We start from the raw sequence: 19,290 nt of genomic DNA, 5'->3' as shown, positions 1-19,290 counted from the left end.
TTCCATCTGTCATCTTGTGAAAATCATTTAGTTCTCAGACCCCCACAACACCCCTCAACTCAACAGTTGTTTTGCTTCTGCTAAAATATTCTTCCACTTAAGTTTAACAAATTATTCCCTTTTTTCACTTTGTGTTTCCTTGGGGGCGGTCCCATGATCTTTTGTATCTCATCCTTGAGTATGCTGCTGCGGGCGGCCCCCCAACGACTCGCTAAAGTAAACAACTAGTTAAACTCCAGGAACCCTTCAATTTCCTCCATCCATTTATCTCTCTCTACAAATACTTTATGCCAAAATCTATATATAGACCAAAATAGTTCATATTCTCCATGAAGACTCAAGTTTAAACCAAGAAAGATTATATTCTGACCCCATTAAGCATTCATTCTATAAAGACACTAACCACCACTGAAAACAACTAAAAAGCCATAATATTCAGTCATTCAATAATCATATCTTCTTCCTTCCCAATCAGACGAAGTAAATAGGTCCACACCATGGCCCCCAGCCACATTTGACTCCAGATTACAGAAAGATTTGGATTAGCATACAACTACTTGTCCCCCACTTACTAAAACCCACCATTTATCCAGTTTTGATTAATCATTTTTCTCCACTTGTTAATGAGACCGCGATCTGCAGACCCCGATCTTAATGATTCCTAATCATTTCTTTTCACCTTATAGTAATGCTTAAGGTTTAGAGAAGAGACACCCTTGCAACTCTTTTGCATATATCACTAAATCTTATGTTTGTTTTTCCCCGTACTACATTGTACTCGAATCAAATTTTCAACTTGGCTCCAAAAAGATAAGATCCAGTAGACAAAAAGAACAGGATAATTGTAAATTAGCATGATGCAAACAATTAAAGTCAGCCATTAGGAATATCCTTATGTTTTCAAAGTGCAAGGATGCTAAACTGGGATCCTGCATCATAGCATCAAAAGTTCTAAGTTTTACGAGCAGCAATATACAAGACACAATACATTTCTGTCCATTCAGATTAAGGGTTTCTCCAGTCAAATCACCATGACTTCATCTAGTTGGAACTTGATTAATATTTACATCTCATTTCTTGCAAACTGAAACAAGCAACTAATCGTACATAAACTCCCAAGTGCAGCAAGAGTACAAAAAGCTTCAGTAATGCGCATTCACTAAGCCATGTCAAGAACTTGAATCAACATCCTGAAATAAGAGTCGGTCTACGAACCTGCACTTTTCATTCCTCCAGTTAACTGGTTATATGGAAGCTTTGACTGCCAAAAATGTTGATCCTCTAATTGGTGAATAGAAACTGCCTTTCGCTTTCTTGTTCTTGTATCAACATTGTCCTCATCACTCCATTGACTTGAGCACATGTCTAATGGGCCATCAACATTGTTGTTAGAACAGAAAATTAACTGTTTATGCAGTTGTGGTGTCAAATCACTCATTTCGTTCCCCTCTAGAGAACTAGAACCAACATTTTTAACTTGTTGTAGCTGAAATTTCTCAACACTCGGGGAAGGAATAGACAGTGGTCCCAACCTAAGCGATAGATCGCACCCAATATCATGTGGGATTTCAGGAGCATCCCTGATATTAATATATGGTTGAGCAATCTTAACTGAAGAGTTCTGAACACAAATTTCCTTGGCAGGTTCCACACTGTTAGAAGTTGAGTTAGGAAAATTTTGAAAACCATGTGGTAGTTCTTCAATATTAAACAAGGGGTAAACTGCATACCAATTCAAACTGGGAAAATTTTCCAAACGCAAGAATTGCTTATTGATTGAAGGGGGAACATTCTCAGATGCAAAGGGAAGTTTTTTAGTGGAGTCGATATTGCTTTGAACAACAGGATTTTGAGCTACATCTGTGCTTGTGGGTTTCATCAAAGTGGAATAATGTGGCATGCAGTGTGGATTAACTGTCTGATTTCCTTGAGTGATGTTCTCTAAACTGGTTTGCTCTTGTGTGCCAGAATTAAGGTAGCACCTTGGGTGACTATTCCGTTGGCTTCTCGACGTTCTTCTTGGCATGCAGCCCAAATTGAGAGCAGCTAACAAACAACAAATATCATAAAAAAGGAAGAATCACACGCATAGAACTTCACTTTGAGAAGAGCACTTCTTAACTAACAAAGCGCAAAATCACACGGATAGGATCTACAATTCAAGGTAGTAGTCTCTCTAACTGATATTAAGGAGCCAAAATTACTCCCAAGAAGAAAAAAAAATTACAGACAGGGGATATATGTACAGTAAAATTGAAAAAACAAAACAACTTTGAAATAAGAAAGGAAAGGGAAAAAAAAATGGATAAATACCTTCAATACAAGGGGGAAGTAGCTCTCCAGTTTCAGAACTCTCATCACGTCGAATAATCGTGTTAATGGCATCATTAGTTCGGTCCCAAAGTGTTTTAAGGTCCATGTATTCAGCCTAACACACAATCAAATGCAAAATTTAAGCTTGAAAAATCAACAATACTGAATCCAAGAACATATCAGACTTCCACCTTGTTTATAGAGAAGCACAAGAAAGGAAAAGTAAAAATTTCAAAATTTGAAACCTAAAATGCATAAAAAATTCTCATTTCTTATTTCTTCCTTCAGAATCTCAGCTGTTAATACAGGATGAGCAAACCCAATTGAGATTCAGGGTAGCTGAAGAGAAAAATGAACCAACCTCAGAATTGGCTTTGGAGTACATAATTTCTTCTGATTTCAAGACAACAACAGGGAGCTTTTCTTGCCATTCCTTGTTCTTTTTAGTTGCTGAGCTATGAATCTCACTGACAACTCTAAACAAAATAGAAGCCAAAAATTGGTAACTATAAATACACATACATATAACCATTTTATAAAGAGAAAAAAAAAAAGAGTTAGACCTGAAAATTTCTTGAATGAGAGAACCTCTCATGGGTTGGTGTCTTTCACTATGCCATGCTCTTCTAACACATTCATAAGGTCTTGGACCTGGTCTAGGCATCTTCAGAAACAATTTAGGTTTGTGAGAGGAGAGAAAACAGAGAAGTGTGTTTCTTGAAAGAGAAACCAAATAGAGAAGCAGTGTAAAAAGTAAATGGCTTCTTCTGCTTTTGGTTTTCCTTTTTCCTTACTTGTGACTTCTACACTGTTGAGCAGGTGGAGCACAGTAATAGCATAAGGACATAAGGTCCAAAAAAAAATAAACGGTGAAGTGAGAGAGAGAGAAGACTGTTGTGTTGCTTTGCTTGGATTTCTTTTTATTTCTTTTCTGTCAAAAGCTCAATAATTTCAAAGGGTTTAATCGATCAGTTTGGTGTGTCCCCCACTCATCCACATGCCCTCTTCCCCTAGCCCCAAGAGTCTCTCTCTTCCCTTTCTACATTGTTTTTGGCTCTTTCTTTTTTTTTACTTTTTCTTTTATTTATCTCTCTTTCCCTCCTGTCCATTCATCCTGTAGTGGTAAGGGGAGAGAATTGAGATAATGTTGTCACTGTCGGTGGGTTCTACTTATAGGCAACCCCCAACACCAACTCCAACTCCAACTCCAACTCCAACCTCAACCGTAACTTCTACTCAACTCATTCACATAATGACAGACATAGAGGTTAAAAATCAAACTTAAAAGCAAAACACCATCTTGAACTCCCACTTTCTTTGGTTCAACAAACTCTTTGATTACAGTAATGACTAAACAGAAGCTAAGTAAACATTACATCACTTTCAGGTTAGGATTGGGTGATGGTTTCATGTGAGGTGGTAATAATAGTTTTTGCAACATCACATCATGTACAAATTAGTTGATGATTTGTTGTGTCTATATGTACTGGCTGGGTTCAGTGTTGCATTAATGAGTGGTTTAGAGAACATTTGTCTGGGCTTTTAAGTTTAGCGAAGCCCAGTCATTTAGTCCTTTGTGAAAAAAGTGAGTCCAACTGGGGATTCACAACTCTCTTTAGTCATAATCATCTCTTTTTTGTTCCCAAAAGGAAAAGCATTATCCTGCTGCTTGTACTTCTTTTTTCTAGTGTAGAGATACTAGAAAAAGTAATTAACTCAACCCAACTTATAAATGTTTTGTTGAATTCTAATTTTTCTTCATTCTGCCAAAATACTCTGCCAAATTGGAAAAGGTGTGAGTGTAAGTACTTGGACTTAAGGTGTAGATAATGGGTCTTCTTTATTTAAGGTGCTTAGTATTAACAGTATTTATGATAACAAAGATAAGAAAAAAGCTTGCATCTGCTCCCCCTATTATATAACCGGTCCCATCTCTCTCCAAACCTAACCCATCATAGGGCTTTCTATCTATAAATTAAGCCATTACCAAAGAGCTAATTCGATCATAACTCAGCTGACCGCTTCTATAGATAAGGCAGAGCGCCCTTGGTTCAGCATTATAGCACATAAGACTTCGACAGTATTTATGATAATAAAGATAAATTGATAAATATTTTTTATTAATTTTTTTTACGATACGTTTTGAACAAGGAATTTATTAATCTAAAATCCTTTTGTTATAAGTTAAATTATTGGTATCGTAGGTCATGTGAGGCCTTCACATAATAAACGGTACAACAGGCTTGGCGCTTGCATGCACTCCACTTGTAACTTGTTCAGCTATCTCTTTTTAAATTTTAAGGTAAAAAGCGTCTTATTTCCCGGGTAACGCTACTAACCCAAAACTCACCATATTTTCAACTCAACGGCTGTCATTTACAAACTCAGAAGCGACAGCCTATATCATCTTAATTAAGCTGTTGATGATTCGTATTATGTCTGTCAAATTTTGTTTATTAAACAAACAAAAATGTTTGATGGATGGATAAAATATGAATATATTTGACTTTTTATAAAGTGATTCATGTATAATATACAGATTCGATAAATTAAGAAGTAAAAAAGTGATTTAATAATGAAAGAGAAAATTAAATAAAATTTGAAATCACTTTCATTTAATTATCTCTCATTATTAAGTTTATAAATCGAATTCTAATAAGATATTTTCAAAATTCTAGATTTGTTGTAAAATATTAGTTTTGTTACCAAGAACAAATCCGATATTTTAATTTAATTATATGATAAGAGTTATTATATATATGCCTCATGCCAACAATTATAAGTTTAATTACAATCCAGACATTTATGATAAAAAAATCAATTTCAAATAAAATCTATATTCCATTACTGGAAAAGCACTAGCTCTTTAGAATTGCATAGTCCGTGGTCTAGGCTTTACTGTAAATTCAAAAGTTAATGTCAATTTAATTATATAATAAGAGTTATTATACACGTAACTCATGCTAACAAAGTTTAATTATAACATCAATAATAGTATTTTTCTCAAAATTTTACTTCCCGAGTGATGTATCACCGTATGTGACATTAACATTTTAGTCTTTTTTTTTTTTTTTAACTACCTATGGGTGGTCAAGTGGTTCAATGGAGACTCTTAGATGTATTACTCAAGTAGTTATGAGTTTAAACCCTTCCTCGATTGTTAATAGGGATAGCCATTGGAATTCTTACCTCGTCGGTAATTCTAGTATCCCAGCGATTAGTTGAGGTGCGTGTGAACTAATCCGAAAACCCACAGTCATTAGAAAAAGAAAAATTATGTTTTTTATGAAAAATAACATAATAGAACACAATGACATTCTCTTCTTTTTAGTTTTTTCTTCATAATATTCTTTCAATACTATAGACAGTGAATTAATATAGTTCTTATCTAGTGTGAAAGTTAAAAATTTCAAGGTGACCATATTTAATATTTTCACTGTATACATATTAGTTTCAAAATCTAAAGTTTTTGAAATATAAAAAACTAATTATAATATATAATTATATATTTATATATATATATATATTATTTGCCTACTGTTTTAATGGATAATTTTCTCTTAATAATAAAATGCTATTATATTATAATTGCATATAAAGTTTGAATGATTTTTTTAATTAACATTTTAACCACGAGAAAAGTCCTAAATTGGAAATTTTCACCTTAAGTCTCTATTTTTACTTAAAACGGCCTTATATTAATCATATTTGTGATAAATACTATATATTTATATGTTAGGTATATATATCTTTACATGCCATATATGTATATACCCCTCCCACCAAATCCCACTCTCTCTCTCTCTCAAATATTAATCAATCAAATCCCCTTCAAAATCACCAACTTTGAACACAGCAAAACATGCTGTCGCCATCTCCACTGTCTCTCTTCTGTGCTCTACTTCTCTGCTTACCCTTAGCCATTGTCTTCACTATCACAACCCCCACTACCATCTCCTCTCAAAACTCTTCTAACCACACCCATCGAACCCCACTCGTCATTCTTCCACAGCCTCCACCGCCGCCAATACCCAAAGATGATGAATTACTCTTCCGAGTCGCTGCGCGTGTCAGCCGAAGACCCACTTCGAACAGAAAACTCGCGTTTATGTTCCTCACCACTATGCCTCTTCCTTTAGCCCCACTTTGGGAACTGTACTTCAACAACACTAGCAAGAATCTGTACAATATTTACGTCCATGCGGACCCGAGTTTTGAATACGACCTCCCGTTTTCAGGCGTTTTTACTCAGCGAGTTATACCTTCTCAATCCTCTCTCCGCTTCACTCCCACTCTCGCTTCTGCCGCGCGTCGCTTACTTGCTCACGCTCTGCTGCATGACTCGGGAAATTACATGTTTGCCATGTTGTCTCCGTCTTGTATACCCATTCACTCTTTTAATTTCACTTACGGAACACTGATGAAATCTAACAAGAGCTTCATTGAGATTCTTGAAAACGAGCCTGGGTCGTATGACAGGTGGGCGGCGCGTGGTGAGACCGCGATGTTACCAGAAGTGAAGTTGGAGGATTTTAGGATTGGGTCCCAGTTCTGGGTGTTGACACGTAAGCATGCGAGGCTTGTGGTAAGTGACAGGTGGATTTGGAGCAAGTTCAACAAACCATGCAGAAACTATGACACGTGTTATCCGGAAGAGAATTACTTTTCTACCCTTATACACATGCGGGATCCAAGGGGGTGCGTGCCTGCCACGCTCACCCACGTGGACTGGAGTATCAGTTCTGGGGGTCACCCTCGCGAGTACCAGGAGTCTGAGGTGGGACCGGAGCTGATATTTAAGTTGAGAAATGACAAGCCAAGGTACGGTGATGATGGAAACAACGGGTCTGATTTGGCTGTGATGGAAGGGCGTCACCCATTTTTATTCGCAAGAAAGTTCTCTCGGGGTTCGATCAAAGCGTTGTTGAGTATAGCAAATGATGTCATTTTCAAGGATTAGGATGCAGTAGATGGCATTTGTTGTATGTTTGGGTAAAGTTAATGAAAGAGCTGGGAAAAAACCCAGTGTTCTTTGTCTCACACTTGCTTCAATGAGTTGACTCAACGTGTTCACACATTTCCAATTAAGACATGAGATTAGATAAGCTTTTATTTAATAAATAATATTAACTATTATATACGTTGATAGTAGGTAAAAGTATAGGCTTCTAGTTGGTATTATAAAATCAAAAGGGTGATGTATTCAGTGTCCAATTCAGTAATTAAAATCTTATTTCTTATCAAACGTCACATCTGATCTGATAATATCCATCCATTGATTTGATGTGCACTTGTTTCATTTCATTTCACGCGTTTAATAGGGGTAATGCTTGGTTCATGATACACACGAGAGTCTGAAATTAATCAGTTTATAAAGGCCTAACGATCTATGGTTAGATCTGGTCGTCGTGGTCGAAAAACTCTATCTATAGTGTTGACAGTTAAATTTGATCATAGATCTAGTATTTTATTGTCAGATCAGTCACGAATTTGACCGAAAAAGACCAGATCGACATGTTACGATACAGATCCGAGGGATTCTATGTCATAACAAAATTTTCGGTCAGATTCTGACAGTGGTGATCGGAATCTGAAACTGCAGGTAATGGGGGTGTTTTTATCATTTAACAAATTTTTTATATTTAGAGTGTTTAGTTAAATTAGCAAACCTAAGGGGTTTTTTAGAAATTTATAAAAAACTAAAATATCAAACTTCAAGGGTATTTTAGTCTTTTCACTGTTTATAAGCAGAAATCACTAACAACATATGACGGAAGGTACCTGTTTGTCGTTTCTAAACCTTTTAGGTACCACTTTATCGTTACGGCAAACCTTGGATATGCGCAAGTCGTTTGGCCGTTTATAAATGAGTCTTGCGTGGTTGTTATGGGAGTTTGGTAGACATAAATTTACTTTTTTAATAATTAATAAATAGTTTTGGATTTGTAAATCACCTTCAACTTATGTAAAATATATAGAGTTGGATTGGGTTCGTTTGATTGGTTATATTTAGAATAAGTGTATATGTGAGAGAATGATGTGAAAATAATTATAGGTAATTTTAAGTATGCTATTTTATTCTTGGGAGAACGACTTTTTCACACCCAAAGTTTGGCGGAACGATACTATCCCATCCGTTAAGTTTCAAAATGATATTTTCCCACCATTCGTTAAGTTCTGTTAGTATTTTCCGTTTTGAGGAAGGATAATATGGTTAATTTATATCAAGCCGCAAAAATAAAGAATTGAAATCTAGGGTTTAGTGCTGAATGGTTGCCAAGTGAAGTTGACTTTGAAAAAAATATATCAAAAAGTTGCGTATCTTTTTCTCCCATATTCTATTGTAACTCTCTCTCTCCTCTAAAACTAAAGTGACGCTCTCTGAAACTGAAGCACTGCGACCTAGAGCTCTATCGTAACTCTCTCTGCTCTCTGAATCTGAAGGTTTTCTCTCTATTATGTCATAACGCTTTCTTCTGCTCACATATTGGCTTCTTTTCCAAACGCAATTGCCTTCTATTTTGGTATCTTCTTGGGCTGATCATGGCAGTGGTTTGAATGCACGACAATTCCGTGGATATTTTGTGTTCTTCCTGTTCTTCAAAACTGAAGCGATTGGGAACTTAAGGTTTTTGTTTTATGTTAAACTCTCGGGGCTCAGTTGATTTCTATAACTTTAAATTCTTGCATTGTGCTGTTGCATAACCATTTGGTTCTTCTTACAAGGTTCAGATACACCCAGTGGTAGTAATTTTTAACAGCATGGTTTTGTTTTGTGTCTTTGAGTAGGCTGATTCATTTGCATAGTTTTTCAAATTTTGACATAGGGTGCTTTGTTCTTGTACACTGTACTTCTGTGATAATTTGACATTACATACAAGTCTATTGGAGATAATTGTCACTTTTATAAAGTGAATGGATTATTTATTTTAGGAGTTTGGTAGTGTTTTAGTATGCTAATAGTTTTATGTGACAATTTGAGACTTAGTTTTTTTTAGTGTTAGAAGTTTTAGGTATAACCTTATTGAATAGACTTGTGGTTTTTGTTCATATATCAAATATGTGGTAACATATGGAATGGACTTTAAATGTAGAATCCTCATATACTTTTGTGTCAGGCTCTCTTAGATCAAGTGGTTGAGTTGTTCCATTGGTCGCATAGTACAACTTTGGCTCTTCTACCATTTGATTGTAGAGACACACAAATAAGAAAGAAAAAAAAAAAAAAGCACATACTTATTTACAGAAACCTTTTTCAGATAATAAAAATAAAAAATGAAGAGAAAAGCTCTTTAAAGTGGCAAACAAGAGTTTGGACATCGTAAAAGGAAGATTAGAAAAACACAAGTTATTTAAAAGATCAAGTGGAGGGAAGCCAACAGTAGAAATGTGGAAAGTAGACATGAAGTTGCCAGTGTGGTGAGTTGATCTGTTGGTTGACATAAATTCAAGGTGTACATAGGAAGAGTTAGATAATCAGGCTACATATGTGTGTATGTGTGCGTGCGTGCACTGCAATTTTATAAGAAAACTGCTATTCTTACAAAGACCCATACAAAGGAGGCTACAAAGTGACATCATCCAGAAAAAAAAAAAAATGGAAAAAGAGAGAAATCATGAAAATCAAGGGTGGGGATTATCTTTGTATATCCCCTTTGTATATGTCTTTGTAAAACTAGCATTGCTCATTTTATAATTTGGATTCTTATTTTCAAATATTAGTAATACTAGTACTTTGTGTAGTAACTATAAGGACAAAATGATAATTCTATAGGTTTTAAATTTTTAAAATTCCAACATTAACTTCATACGTTTGAGACATTATTTTTAATGAAAAACAAGGATACATTGGTAATTTAATTTTCATATAAAGTTGAGGTAATACTAGTAATTTCATATTTGAAGAGTCGGTATTTTGGTAATTGACTCTATTGATATGATAAAAAATAATAAAAAACAATAAAGTCAAATATGTAAGGGTATTTTTGTCTTTTTAATCACCTTTTAATAGAAAACGGTGAGAAAATGTCATTTTGAAACTTAAAGGGTGGGAAAGTGCTCAAATCACAGCTGATATGATAATATCCACTCCATTGATTGATGTGGACTTGTTTTTCATTTATTTCACGGTTTAATAGGGGTAAGCTTGGTTCATGATACACACGAGAGTCTGAAATAATCAGTTTATAAAGGCCTAACGATTCATGGTTAGATCTGGTCGTCGTGGTCGAAAAACCTATCTATAGTGTTGACAGTTAAATTTGATCAGATTAGTATTTATTGTCAGATCGTCACGAATTTGAACGAAAAAGACGAATCGACATGTTACGATACAGATCCGAGGGATTCTATGATAACAAAATTTTCGGGATATTAATCAATCAAATCCCCTTCAAAATCACCAACTTTGAACACAGCAAAACATGCTGTCGCCATCTCCACTGTCTCTCTTCTGTGCTCTACTTCTCTGCTTACCCTTAGCCATTGTCTTCACTATCACAACCCCCACTACCATCTCCTCTCAAAACTCTTCTAACCACACCCATCGAACCCCACTCGTCATTCTTCCACAGCCTCCACCGCCGCCAATACCCAAAGATGATGAATTACTCTTCCGAGTCGCTGCGCGTGTCAGCCGAAGACCCACTTCGAACAGAAAACTCGCGTTTATGTTCCTCACCACTATGCCTCTTCCTTTAGCCCCACTTTGGGAACTGTACTTCAACAACACTAGCAAGAATCTGTACAATATTTACGTCCATGCGGACCCGAGTTTTGAATACGACCTCCCGTTTTCAGGCGTTTTTACTCAGCGAGTTATACCTTCTCAATCCTCTCTCCGCTTCACTCCCACTCTCGCTTCTGCCGCGCGTCGCTTACTTGCTCACGCTCTGCTGCATGACTCGGGAAATTACATGTTTGCCATGTTGTCTCCGTCTTGTATACCCATTCACTCTTTTAATTTCACTTACGGAACACTGATGAAATCTAACAAGAGCTTCATTGAGATTCTTGAAAACGAGCCTGGGTCGTATGACAGGTGGGCGGCGCGTGGTGAGACCGCGATGTTACCAGAAGTGAAGTTGGAGGATTTTAGGATTGGGTCCCAGTTCTGGGTGTTGACACGTAAGCATGCGAGGCTTGTGGTTAGTGACAGCTGGATTTGGAGCAAGTTCAACAAACCATGCAGAAACTATGACACGTGTTATCCGGAAGAGAATTACTTTTCTACCCTTATACACATGCGGGATCCAAGGGGGTGCGTGCCGGCCACGCTCACCCACGTGGACTGGAGTATCAGTTCTGGGGGTCACCCGCGCGAGTACCAGGAGTCTGAGGTGGGACCGGAGCTGATATTTAAGTTGAGAAATGACAAGCCAAGGTACGGTGATGATGGAAACAACGGGTCTGATTTGGCTGTGATGAAAGGGCGTCACCCATTTTTATTCGCAAGAAAGTTTTCTCGGGGTTCGATCAAAGCGTTGTTGAGTATAGCAAATGATGTCATTTTCAAGGATTAGGATGCAGTTGATGGCATTTGTTGCATCTTTGGGTAAAGTTAATGAAAGAGCTGGGAAAAAACCCACTGTTCTTTGTCTCACACTTGCTCCAATTAAGACATGAGATTAGGTAAGTTTTTATTTAATAAATAATATTAAATATTATATACGTAGTCTAAGTATTGATTGGAGGTAAAAAGTATAGGCTTCTAGTTGGCATTAAAAAATCAAAAGGGTGATGTATTCATAAAATTCAGTGTCCAATTCAGTAATTAAAATCTTATTTCTTATCAAACGTCCATTGATTTGATGTGCATTTCTTTCATTTCATTTCACGCGGTTAATAGCAGTAATGTATACAAATTAAATTGTTTGTCTAAGCTTATAAACTGGTCAAACTTATTTATAAGCCTTAAAATTAAAGTTGATCTGTTTGTTTATAATTTTTTTAAACTTATAAGTTGAGTTTATAAACAAAAAAAAAAAAGTTGGGGGAAAGTATTTTTTTTTTGCTTATAAGCACTCTGTTTATAAGCTAGTTTGATCAAGTATATTACTACATTATCCTTATTTAATTTTAAAATTTTATAGTATACCCTTGTTTAATATAGTACTCTTTTTAGTTATTTTATAATAAAATGTAACTATAAGCCATATTTTATCAAACACGTCAACTACTTATCAGTCACTTATAAGTACTTTAACCAAACACGTAATTGCTTAAAATTTCAAACACTTATAAGCTAAAATTATCTTATAAGTACTTGTTGCTTATAAGCTAATTTTCATAAGTTTAGACAAACACCCCTTTAATCAGTTTATAAATGTGTCTTTGTGTGATTGTTATGGGAGTTTGGTAGACATAACTTTACTTTGTTAATAATTAATAAATAGTTTTGGATTTGTAAATCACCTTCAACTTATGTAAAATATATAGAGTTGGATTGGGTTCGTTTGGTTGGTTATATTTAAAACAAGTGTATATGTGAGAGAATGATGCGAAAAGAATTATCGGTAATTTTAGGTATGTTATTTTATTCTTTCATCAGATTAAATTTATAGTAAAAGCCCACATGGAGGGTAGCTTAAATGTTGATGTTTGTTAATTAAAGCCAGCATTTACAAGGAGTTGGTGGCTGGTGTTTAATGATAGCCAGATCAAGTTGTTGCCTTTCCTCTTTTCACCAATCTTCTACTATTCTGCCCTTTTCTTTACCTTTTCCTTTTTCAAAGTTGTCGTCCAGCAATAGGCCCAACTAAATTGGAGCCCATGAATCAAGGTCTGATACTCTGGTTAGGCCTAACCTACAAAATCTTGGGCCAAGTAATTTGGACGAGAATGGTCGATGGCAATGGTCAGAATGGACTTGAGATACAACAGTCTTTAAAGAATCAAACTTCACCCAAATTAAACCTCTCCTTCTCAGCGTTTGGGTCTATTCAATGCTATGCTATTTTATTTAGTCTCTTCAACTCCTAGTCAGAGTCTGGCATAAAATAGTGTCCAATTCAATCGATGTAACGACCTTTTATCATGCTAAAAACAATGTACAAGCTACAAATTTTAATACTGGGAAGTGTATCTGTGAGAAACTGAGAGATTTCCTTCCCCTTTTTGGTTTTGAGTAAATAAAAAGTTGAAAGGTGATTGAAAATAAGTGAAGAGCTGAAGGAGAGGAACATGGGTATTTGTTGGGATGGATCAACTGCTTTAAGTCCCACAGGACCCACGCACAGCTGAAGTTGACCTTTCAATGATTTTGACAAGCCTGTTAGGTGATCTACCATTAAAATTTCCAGCTTCAACCATTAAACCATCTGTTTTTCATATTCAACATACTTTTAATGCACAGCAATCGGGTGAGTTCAAATTTACAGAATATAAATAGTTAAATCGTGCGTTGGTGCCATTGCCAACGTGCCTTTGAATATATATATATATATATATATATGAAATAATAATGTATTTTTTGTGATGCTGTTGCTGTGTCTTGGCATATATTAAACATTGATTAAAGAATATGATGTAGACTATCTAGAACCTTCACCAATTAAACAATTAAGACTGCCTCAGATACCATTGAAAAGGTAAAAAGATAAACCAAATGAATAAAAGAAAAAAGCTAACACATTTGCATGTAAATGGTGTTCGTTCTCGTTCCTTCATAATAGCTTTATCTTTTTCATTGCTCCCAATAAAACCCAAAAAAGATTCAAAATTCCCATTAAATTAAAGCTTTTTGGAAAGAAAAACTGTGGTGGGTCATGGGGTTTTGATGAGTTTTCTAGAATTATGTGGCCTCTATTCCATAGACGGTTGTTTTCTAACTCTCACCAAATCAAGACAATAAAGTCCTTCTCGTTCATGCTTAGTATATAGCTGGATCTTTTGAATTGTTGCTCATTTTCATGCTACACTTGATCAAGACCACTAACTTCCACCAGACCTCGATGATCCCATTTAATATTAAATCTAAATTCAACTGTTTCCTNCAAGTTGTTGCCTTTCCTCTTTTCACCAATCTTCTACTATTCTGCCCTTTTCTTTACCTTTTCCTTTTTCAAAGTTGTCGTCCAGCAATAGGCCCAACTAAATTGGAGCCCATGAATCAAGGTCTGATACTCTGGTTAGGCCTAACCTACAAAATCTTGGGCCAAGTAATTTGGACGAGAATGGTCGATGGCAATGGTCAGAATGGACTTGAGATACAACAGTCTTTAAAGAATCAAACTTCACCCAAATTAAACCTCTCCTTCTCAGCGTTTGGGTCTATTCAATGCTATGCTATTTTATTTAGTCTCTTCAACTCCTAGTCAGAGTCTGGCATAAAATAGTGTCCAATTCAATCGATGTAACGACCTTTTATCATGCTAAAAACAATGTACAAGCTACAAATTTTAATACTGGGAAGTGTATCTGTGAGAAACTGAGAGATTTCCTTCCCCTTTTTGGTTTTGAGTAAATAAAAAGTTGAAAGGTGATTGAAAATAAGTGAAGAGCTGAAGGAGAGGAACATGGGTATTTGTTGGGATGGATCAACTGCTTTAAGTCCCACAGGACCCACGCACAGCTGAAGTTGACCTTTCAATGATTTTGACAAGCCTGTTAGGTGATCTACCATTAAAATTTCCAGCTTCAACCATTAAACCATCTGTTTTTCATATTCAACATACTTTTAATGCACAGCAATCGGGTGAGTTCAAATTTACAGAATATAAATAGTTAAATCGTGCGTTGGTGCCATTGCCAACGTGCCTTTGAATATATATATATATATATATATATGAAATAATAATGTATTTTTTGTGATGCTGTTGCTGTGTCTTGGCATATATTAAACATTGATTAAAGAATATGATGTAGACTATCTAGAACCTTCACCAATTAAACAATTGAGACTGCCTCAGATACCATTGAAAAGGTAAAAGATAAACCAAATGAATAAAAGAAAAAAGCTAACACATTTGCATGTAAATGGTGTTCGTTCTCGTTCCTTCATAATAGCTTTATCTTTTTCATTGCTCCCCATAAAACCCAAAAAAGATTCAAAATTCCCATTAAATTAAAGCTTTTTGGAAAGAAAAACTGTGGTGGGTCATGGGGTTTTGATGAGTTTTCTAGAATTATGTGGCCTCTATTCCATAGTCGGTTGTTTTCTAACTCTCACCAAATCAAGACAATAAAGTCCTTCTCATTCATGCTTAGTATATAGCTGGATCTTTTGAATTGTTGCTCATTTTCATGCTACACTTGACCAAGACCACTAACTTCCACCAGACCTCGATGATCCCATTTAATATTAAATCTAAATTCAACTGTTTCCTGTTTCTCATCCCAAGTTTTTTTTTTTTTGGTTCTTGGACACCCGAATTTGGGTGGACCAACTTGTTCCAATTTCAGTGTTAAATAGAATCAACAAATTAAAGGGACTACGAATCCAATGGCCACTTCTCAAAAACAATATGTGGTCACTTCAAGCTTATTCCTACAGCTCTTTTGAGTGGGGGAATCCTGAAATTTCAGGAAAAAAGAAATAAGTTATCTTACAATAATACATTAAGCTGGGTCCACAAACTATAAGACTTTTGATTTGGATTGGATTAACAGTAATAACCATTACAGAAAGAAGAAAACAAAAAAACTCAAATAGATCATATGATTTAGAGCCAAAAAGTCATTTTCAGCTGCTTTGGAGTCATATCGAAGTTGGAATATTCCTCATTGGTTTTGCCGTTTAGCAATATATATATATATGATCAGCAGCTCAAGCAGTCTGAATACTACTTTGTTGTCAGCCTCTAGCCTTTTCCCTCCTTAACTTAGTTTCTAAATTCTGAATTGACCTGGATATGCTTCTGTTTTCTTTTGTAATGAAGAATAGTTTCAATAATGTCAGTGCAATTTGGACTAAAAAGGATTACGACACCAAGTAAGACAAAAAATTACTTTAAAGTTTAAATTGAATGTGGCTGGTCATGCCCGTCACTTACATGAATAGATTATTGAGATGCATAATATTTAAAGTTCCTAACGAAATTAGAGTAAAGTTATGGGGGCCTTCACATTTGACAAACAGACAGAAAACAGTCAAAGTAAGCACTGTTTACCAAAGTTGGAAAATTACTCCTTACTGACTAATGGAGGGGTCAGCAAAGGGACATGAATTACACAACTTAACAAGCTACTCACAACCTAACTTTTCCGACATCTTACATGGAAGATCTAACTGGTTATGTTGCACAAGACATAACCTTCCACGGTGGACCTAATTTTATGGTATGAACTTACTTATGGTCTGGTAGCAAAGAAAGTATGTACTAGTTTCCTCCGAACACAAAGATAACTAACAAGTACAGTTGTCAACAAATTTTAATATTACAAAAGCACAGAATGACATCACGATGGATTACAAATCTGCCATCACCAAAATCCCCACAATTACTGATCCCATCTCTCCCCCTTGCCCCAGTTTTGTGCACAAAATGAAGAAGCAACATCATATCACATAAGAAAAGAAATCACTAAATTAAAACATAATGACAAACAAAGAGAACATTCTCTTAACATATGTGGTAAAAATCAGTAAGGAGTATAGTAATACCCTGCTGGTGGTCCCATCCCATTTACTGGTGGCATTCCGTAAGGCATCACAGGCATAGGACCTGCATTGTAGTATCCAGTACCGGTGAGCTTGGCCAAACTCGCTTGGCCTTGCATTCCATCCCTTCCATACTGCTGCCATACCTGCTGCTCTTGCACTAGCAAGTGCTGTTTCTTCTCCATATCAGACATTTGCACATATGAAGGAGGTGGTATGCTTGATGATGCAGCAAATGGGTCCTGATTAACTGCCTGAACTGTTCCATCGGGAGCCGGGAGAGCCAATACCGGCGTTGAAGGTTTCCCTGGCCCTGGCAATGCAACACTACTTGCACTTCCACCACTCAATTGGGAAGTGCTCACATGCTGCCTCACCATTCCCTGATCATACATGCCATTCAACAACAATGGATCAAGCCCACCACCCAATGCTGCTTTCTGTCTTGACAAATTGCTGGCAGACTCAACCAATGCCAATTCCCAATCTGCCTTGCCAGGTTCAGCGGCTGGGGTTTGCCAAGCCGAGGTAATCTGCGCCCCGTTTGATGGAAATGCTTCCCATGATCCATTACCATTAGCCGCAGGCCCATTAAACAAAGCCAAGGCAAACTTATTCCCCTGATCATCTGCTGTAACTGCATCATCCCTCAAATTCACCAAATCTTCAGTCACTTGTGGTTTCTGAGGCTCAGGTTCAGGTTCAGGTTCTGGTTCAGGTGGTGGCGGAGGAGTGTAATCCTCTGGAGGAGGCAATGCCTTTATCTCATTCATATCCGGTACCGGTTCCTCCTGTGGAGGAGCCTCCAATTCTTTCCTCTCTGGACTCTTGGGCCTCTTGGCTCTATCCCTCACAAACTCTTCCAAAGTCTCTAATAACTTGCTTGTAATCCTCTGAACATCAGGGTACTCAGAGGATCTCGCCACACCGGTATCCTTGCACCAATTATAAAAAGCAATCAGCTCATCAATCTGCTTTGCTGCACTTGCATATGCATCAAAGGCCTTAACACAGTCTGTATACTCCATATCAAAAAACTTATCAAGTAACACAGCCAAAACTTCACAAATATCTGCATAAATCTGAAAACTCTCTTTCACCATCGGATACAACGCAATCAAAATCATCCTATTATTCTTAGCCAGACCCGTGGGCCTGCATGACAGGAACCGATCCAACAGTCTCTGCAAATGTCCCATTTTTCCGAATATCCTCTCTGGCTTCATTTCTCTCAATGGAGTCACCGTTGCTTTTTTCTCTTCCCGACCAGTAGCCTCACTCATATCTCCATACGATCTTGATCTCCTCGTCATTCCATAATTTCCATAACCACTATCGCCTCTGGCGTCTCCATAATCATACTCATTCGGTCTGGGAGGGGGAGATCGAAAATCATCGCCATATCTAGATCCAATTCCATTATGATGACTACCTGAACCTGAAGCAGAATTAGAACCACTCTTTCTATCAAACAAAACAAGTTCAAGTCTTTGATCTAAATACATGGCATAAGTTCTCACAAAAGCTGACTGGTCCCACGAGCTCGAATGAGCTTCATCTCTAAAATCCGACATGTTCAAGAGCCTTGTTCCTCTTCTTGTTGCATATAAGATCTCATCTTGAAATATCGGATCCCCGTCGTTTAATAGCCGGTGTATAAGCGTCAGAGCCTTTAGTGCCACAATCCAGTCACGTGTCTTGCCCAGACGCTTTGAGACGGCCGACACACAGGCGTGAACGTAGCCACGTGAGTAAGAGGTTAAGTTGAGGATCTCGCGAATGTATTTCTCGTCCGCCGGGTCGTCGTCGTGGCTCGTCGCTTTAACTATGGCAACTTCTAGGTCAGGAGCCATGTTGCTCGCTACCTTGGCTATGCCTATGCTAGTCTGGTCTTTAACAGCCCCGATCGCTTTCCGAATCGTGCTCGGCGCCATCTCTACCGCTGATTTAACTCTCACACCTTTTTTTTTTTTTTCACTGATGTTTAAATGCGAATAGTAAATGATCAAGTTATCAAGACAGTTGGATTCGTTTTAACGGTTATGATTAATTAATTAAGACTGTTCAAGTAATTAATTAACATTACTAGCAGATTCCTAGAAGTGATGGGATTTTGAATTTACCGTCAGATCTGGGAGAAGATGCTGCGGTGAGCAAAAAGGTCGTCGGATCTGTCGACTTCTCTTGGACAAAAACGAACGGAGAACAATAAAACTAAACAGACTTGAAGAATCTCGGAGGAGTGGCGGAGACGGCTAACCGGCGTCGTTTGGTTTGACTGAAAGCCGCGTCTAGAAGCGAGACTCTCTCTGGCGCTGAGTTGGGAGGAGACTCAAATACTAAATTAAGCAAGAGAGGAGAGAAGAAGAAGGTAAGAG

General features: G+C 36.9%; 4 protein-coding genes across 5 annotated transcripts; 2 read left to right on the top strand and 2 right to left on the bottom strand.

Moving 5' to 3' along the window:
- Positions 1 to 752: 752 nt before the first annotated feature.
- On the bottom strand, positions 753 to 3,217 carry LOC116137978. The gene is made up of 5 exons (XM_031423669.1): positions 3,056 to 3,217; positions 2,877 to 3,022; positions 2,675 to 2,789; positions 2,314 to 2,428; positions 753 to 2,046 (listed from the first exon to the last, which is right to left on the bottom strand). Exons 2-5 carry the CDS (start codon positions 2,975 to 2,977, stop codon positions 1,208 to 1,210), a joined length of 1,170 nt encoding a protein of 389 aa, XP_031279529.1. The 5' UTR covers positions 2,978 to 3,022; positions 3,056 to 3,217; the 3' UTR covers positions 753 to 1,207.
- A 2,916-nt stretch (positions 3,218 to 6,133) lies between these two features.
- LOC116138187 (glycosyltransferase BC10-like) lies at positions 6,134 to 7,273 on the top strand. The gene has a single exon (XM_031423915.1). The coding sequence runs from the start codon at positions 6,176 to 6,178 to the stop codon at positions 7,271 to 7,273; it is 1,098 nt and encodes a 365-aa protein (XP_031279775.1). The 5' UTR covers positions 6,134 to 6,175.
- A 3,425-nt stretch (positions 7,274 to 10,698) lies between these two features.
- On the top strand, positions 10,699 to 11,914 carry LOC116137979 (glycosyltransferase BC10-like). Its single transcript, XM_031423671.1, has one exon. It carries the CDS (start codon positions 10,737 to 10,739, stop codon positions 11,832 to 11,834), a length of 1,098 nt encoding a protein of 365 aa, XP_031279531.1. The 5' UTR covers positions 10,699 to 10,736; the 3' UTR covers positions 11,835 to 11,914.
- A 4,435-nt stretch (positions 11,915 to 16,349) lies between these two features.
- Positions 16,350 to 19,281, bottom strand: LOC116137975 (putative clathrin assembly protein At2g25430). Of its 2 annotated transcripts, none has more exons than XM_031423667.1 (2): positions 19,036 to 19,281; positions 16,350 to 18,872 (listed from the first exon to the last, which is right to left on the bottom strand). In XM_031423667.1, the coding sequence occupies exon 2, from the start codon at positions 18,844 to 18,846 to the stop codon at positions 16,894 to 16,896; it is 1,953 nt and encodes a 650-aa protein (XP_031279527.1). In that variant the 5' UTR covers positions 18,847 to 18,872; positions 19,036 to 19,281; the 3' UTR covers positions 16,350 to 16,893. The 2 variants fall into 2 exon arrangements, with proteins under 2 accessions (XP_031279527.1, XP_031279526.1); XM_031423666.1 differs by having other exon boundaries at positions 16,351 to 18,889.
- Between the last annotated feature and the right edge of the window lie 9 nt (positions 19,282 to 19,290).

Source organism: Pistacia vera, unplaced genomic scaffold, assembly GCF_008641045.1.
Source record: "Pistacia vera cultivar Batoury unplaced genomic scaffold, PisVer_v2 Contig338, whole genome shotgun sequence".
Classification (NCBI taxonomy): Eukaryota; Viridiplantae; Streptophyta; class Magnoliopsida; order Sapindales; family Anacardiaceae; genus Pistacia; species Pistacia vera.
The sequence above is the reverse complement of the archived record's forward strand: the minus strand, read 5'-3'. Positions and strand labels throughout refer to the sequence as shown.